General features: G+C 58.9%; 1 protein-coding gene across 1 annotated transcript; it reads left to right on the top strand.

The window, feature by feature from the left end:
* The first annotated feature begins 3084 nt into the window (after window positions 1-3084).
* Window positions 3085-3798, top strand: LOC121869274 (DNA-directed RNA polymerase II subunit RPB1-like). Its single transcript, XM_042370521.1, has one exon. It carries the CDS (start codon window positions 3085-3087, stop codon window positions 3796-3798), a length of 714 nt encoding a protein of 237 aa, XP_042226455.1.
* The last annotated feature ends 1750 nt before the right edge of the window (window positions 3799-5548 follow it).

Here is a 5548-nt window from a genome sequence, read left to right as displayed (position 1 = left end):
AAGTTACGCATTGCTTCCCTACAACACCAGTGGGAAGGCGGCCTACAACCATGTGGTCCACTCCACATCATCAGTGAGGAGGCGGCCTACAACCACGTGGTCCCAGATACCACACTAGTGGGGAGGCAGCCTATAACCTGTGGTCTCCCACACCACCAGTGGGGACGGCCTACACCTTGTGGATCCCCACAGCACCCCTGGGGAGGTGGCCTACAACCATGTGGTACCCTACAACACAAGTGGGGAGGCGGCCTACATCCATGGGTCCCCTACAACAATAGTGGGGAGGCGGCCTCACAACCATGTGGTCCCCATATAACACCAGCGGCGAGACGGCGTACAACCATGTGGTCCCCTACATCACCAGTGGGGAGGCGGTACAACCACGTGGTGCCCTACAACACCAGTGGGGAGGCGGCCCAACATGTGGGTCCCCTACAACATGGGTGGGGAGGCACCCTACAACCATGATCCCCTACAACGTCAGTGAGAGCGGCCTACAACCATGTGATCCCTCTACAACACCAGTGGGAAGCGGCCTACAACCATGTGGTCCCCCCAACACCAGTGGGGAGGCACCCTACAACCATGTGAGTCTCCCTACAACGCCAGTGGGAGGCGGCCTACAACCATGTGATCCCCACAACACCAGGTGGGGAAGCGGCCTACAACCATGTTGTCCCCTACAACACCAGTGGGGAGGCGGTCTACAACCATGTGGTAACCCTACAACACCAGTAGAGGCGTCCTACAACTATGTGGTCCCCTTACAACACCAGTGGGGAGGCGGCCTACAACCATGTGGTCCCTCACAACACCAGTGGGGAGGCGGTCTACAACCATGTGGTACCCTACAACACCAGTGGAGGCGGCCTACAACCATGTGGTCCCTTACAACACCAGTGGGGAGGCGGCCCACAACCATGTGGTACCCCACAACACCAGCGGGAGGCGGCCTACAACAATGTGGTCCCCACAGCGCCAGTGTGGGGAGGCGGCCTAAACCATGTGCCCCTTACAAAACCAGTGGGGAGGCGTCTACAAAAATGTGCTCCCCTACAACACCAGTTGGGAGGCGTCAAAAAATGTGGTCCCCCACAACACCAGTGGGAGGCGGCCTACAGCAATGTGGTCCCCCACAACAGCCAGTGGGGAGGCGGCCTACAACCATGTGGTCCCCTTACAACAGCAGTGGGGAGGCCTACAGCCATGTGGTCCCACTACAACACCAGTGGGGAGGCGGCCAACAACCATTTGGTCCCCTACAACATTAGTGGGGATGCGCCTACAACCATGTGGTCCCCACATCACCAGTGGGAGGCACTACAACCATGTGGTCCCCCTACAACACCAGCGTGGAGGCGGCCTACAACCATGTGGTTTTAGAACACCAGAGGGAGGCGGCCTACAACCATGTGGTCCCCTACAACACCAGGGACGCTGCCTACAACCAATGTCATCCCTACAACACCAGTGGGGTGGCGGCCTACAACCATGTGGTCCCTTACAACACAAGTGGGGAGGTGGCCTACAACCATGTGGTCCCCCCACAACACCAGTGGGGAGGCGGCCTCCAACCATGTGGTCCCCTTACTACATGGGTGGGGAGGCACCCTACAACCATGTGATCCCCCCTACAACGTCAGTGAGAGGCGGCCCACAACCATTTGATCGCCCTACAACACCAGTGGCGAAGCGGCCTACAACCATGTGGTCCCCACAACACCAGTGGGGAGGCACCTACAATCATGTGAGTCCCTCACAACGTCAGTGAGAGGCGGCCTACAACCATGTGATCCCCCTACAACACCAGTGAGGAAGGCTCACAACCATGTGGTCCCCTACAACACCCAGAGGGGAGGCGGCCTACAACCATGTGGCCCCCAGAACTCCCATGGGAGGCGGCCCACACAATGTGGTCCCCTACAGCACCAGTGGGGAGGCGGCCCACAACCAAGTGGTCCCCTTACAAACCAATGGGAGGCAGCCTACAAACATGTTGCCCCATACAACTCCAGTGGGGAGGCGGCCTACAACCATGTGGTCCCCCTATAACACCAGCGGCGAGGCGGCCTACAACCATGGGTCCCCTACAGCGCCAGTGGGAGGCGGCCTACAACCATGTGTGCTCCCTTACAACACCAGTGGGGAGGCGGTCTACAAAAATGTGCTCCCCTACAACACCAGTGGGGAGGCGGCCTACAAAAATGTGGTCCCCCTACAACACCAGTGGGGAGGTAGCCACAAAATGTGGTCCACTACAACACCAGTGGGGAGGTGGCCTACAACCATGTGGTCCCCTTACAACACCAGTGGAGAGGCGGCTTACAACCATGGGCCCCTTATAACACCAGCGGCGAGGCGGCCTACAACCATGTGGTCCCCCTACAGCGCCAGTGGGGAGGCGGCCTACAACCATGTGCTCCCCTTACAACACCAGTGGGGAGGCGGTCTACAAAAATGCTCCCCCTACAACACCAGTGGGGAGACGGCCTACAAAAATGTGGTCCCCACAACACCAGTGGCAGGCGGCCTACAGCAATGTGGTCCCCCCTACAACAGCAGTGGGGAGGCGGCCTACAACCATGTGGTCCCCACAACAGCAGTGGGGAGGCGGCCTACAGCCATGTGGTCCCACTACAACACCAGTGGGAGGCGGCCAACAACCATTTGGTCCCCTACAACATTAGTGGGGATGCGGCCTACAACCATGTGGTCCCCTTACATCACCAGTGGGGAGGCAGCCTACAACCATGTGGTCCCCTACAACACCAGCGTGGGAGGCGGCCTACAACCATGTGGTTTCCTTAGAACACCAGAGGGAGGCGGCCTACAACCATGTGGCCTGCTACAACATCAGCGACGCTGCCTACAACCATGTCATCCCCTACAACACCAGTGGGGTGGCGGCCTACAACCATGTGGTCCCCTACAACACAAGTGGGGAGGTGGCCTACAACCATGTGGTCCCCCTACAACACCAGTGGGGTGGCGGCCTACCATGTGGTCCCTTACAACACAAGGGGAGGTGGCCTTCAACCATGTGGTCCCCATACAGCAAGAGGGGGGAGGCGGCCTACAACCATGTGGTCCCCTACAACATCAGCGGGGACCCGTCCTACAACCATGTGGATTCCTACAACACCAGTGGGGGCGGCCACAACAACAAGTGGTTCCCCTGCAACGCCAGTGGGGGCTACAACCATGTGGTCCCCTAAAACACGAGTTGCGAGGCGTCCACAAATATGTGGTCCCCTACAACACAAGTGGGGAGGCGGCCTACAACCATGTGGTCCCCTTACAACACCAAAGGGAGGCGGCCTACGACCATGTGGTCCCCTACAACACCAGTGGGAGGCTGCCTACAACCATGTGGTCCCCTACAACGCCAGTGGGGGCGGCCTACAACCATGTGTCCCCCTAGAACCCAGTGGGGAGGCGGCCTACAACAATGTGGTCCCCTACAACACCAGTGGGGAGACGGCCCTACCAAGTGGTCCCCTTACAACACCAGTGGGAAGCAGCCTACAAACATGTTGTCCCCTACAACTCCAGTGGGAGGCGGCCTACAACATGTGGTCCCCCAACACCAGCGGCGAGGCGGCCTACAACCATGTGTTCCCCTTACACCAGCGGCGGGCGGCCTACAACCATGGCCCCTCTCACAGCACCAGTGAGGAGGTAGCCTACAAAAATGTGGTCCCACCTACAACACCAGTGGGAGGTGGCCTACAACCATGTGGTCCCCTTACAACACCAGTGGAGGCGGCACAACCATTTGCCCCAACACCAGCTTAGGCGGCCTACAACCATATGGTTCCCTATAGCGCCAGTAGGGAGGCGGCCTACAACCATGTGCTCCCCTTACAACACCAGTGGGAGGCGGCCTACAAAATGTGGTCCCCTACAACACCAGTGGGAAGCGGCCTACAAAATGTGGTCCCCTACAACACCAGTGGGAGGCGGCCTACAACAATGTGGTCCCCTACAACAGCAGGGGAGGCGGCCTACAACCATGTGGTCACTACAACATCAGTGAGGAGGCGGCCTACACCCATGTGGTCCCAGTACAGCACTAGTGGGGAGGCAGCCTATACCCTTGTGGTCCTCCTACAACACCAGTGGGGAGGCGGCCTACAACCTTGTGATCCCCTACTGCACCATTTGGGAGGTGGCCTATAACCATGGTCCCCTACAACACTAGTGGGGAGGCGGCCTACAACCATGTGGTCCCCTTACAACACCAGTGGGAGGCGGCCTACAACCATCCCCTACAGCACCATTGGGGAGGTGGCCTATAACCATGTGGTCCCCTACAGCGCTAGTGGGGGAGCGGCCTGCATGGTCCCCTTACAACACCAGTGGGGAGGCGGCTACAACCATGTGGTCCCCTTACAACACTAGTGGGGAGGCGGCCTACAACCTTGTGATCCCTACAGCACCATTGGGAGGTGGCCTATAACCATGTGGTCCCCTACAACACTAGTGGGAGGCGGCCTACAACCATGTGGTCCCCTTACAACACCAGTGGGGAGGCGGCCTACAACCATGTGGTCCCCTACAACACCAGCGGGAGGAGGCCTACAACAATGTGATCCCCTACGACACCAGTGGGGTGGCGGCTATGTGGTCCCTTACATCATCAGCGGGGACGTCCACCATGTGATTACACCAGTGGGGTGGCGGCCTACAACCAGGTCCCCTGCAACATCAGCGGGGACCCGTCCACAACCATGTGGTCCCCTTACATCATCAGCGGGGACCGTCCTGCACTGTGGTCCCCTACAACACCAGTGGGGTGGCGGCCTACAACCATGTGGTCCCCTACAGCATCAGCGGACCCGTCCTACAACCATGTGGTCCCCTTACATCATCAGCGGGGACCCGTCCTACAACCATGTGGTCCCCCTACAACACCAGTGGGGAGGCGGCCCACAACCATGTGGTCCCCCTACAACGTCAGTGAGAGGCGACCTACAACCATAATCCCCTACAACACGACTGGGGAGGCGGTCTACAACCATGTGGTCCTTACAACACAGTGGGGAGGCGGTCTACAACGCCATGATACCCCTACAACACCAGTGGGAGGCGGCCTACAACCATGTGGTCCACCTACAACATCAGTGAGGCGGCCTACAACCATGTGGTCCCAGTACAACACTAGTGGGAGGCAGCCTATAACCTTGTGGTCCTCCTACAACACTAGTGGGTGAGGCGGCCTAGAACCATGTGGTCCCTTACAACCAGTGGGGAGGTGGCCTACAACCTTGATCCCCTACAGCACCATTGGGGAGGTGGCCTATAACCATGTGGTCCCCCTACAACACTAGTGGGGAGGCGGCCTACAACCATGTTGTCCTTACAACACCAGTGGGGAGGCGGCCTACAACCTTGTAATCCTAGCTGTTGGGAGGTGGCCTATAACCATGTGGTCCCCTACAACGCTGGTGGGGGCGGCCTACAACCATGTGGTCCCCTTACAACACCAGTGGGGGAGGCGGCCTACAACCATGTGGTCCCTTACAACACTAGTGGGAGGCGGCCT

Source organism: Homarus americanus, unplaced genomic scaffold, assembly GCF_018991925.1.
Source record: "Homarus americanus isolate GMGI-L3 unplaced genomic scaffold, GMGI_Hamer_2.0 scaffold36734, whole genome shotgun sequence".
Taxonomy (NCBI): Eukaryota; Metazoa; Arthropoda; class Malacostraca; order Decapoda; family Nephropidae; genus Homarus; species Homarus americanus.
Note: the sequence above shows the minus strand (reverse complement) of the source record. Positions and strands in the feature narration are given on the sequence as shown.

Bases quoted from the DNA above. Each gene is read 5' to 3' on its own strand.
- LOC121869274 (XM_042370521.1), top strand. From the start codon at position 3,085: ATGTGGTCCCCTACAACATCAGCGGGGACCCGTCCTACAACCATGTGG.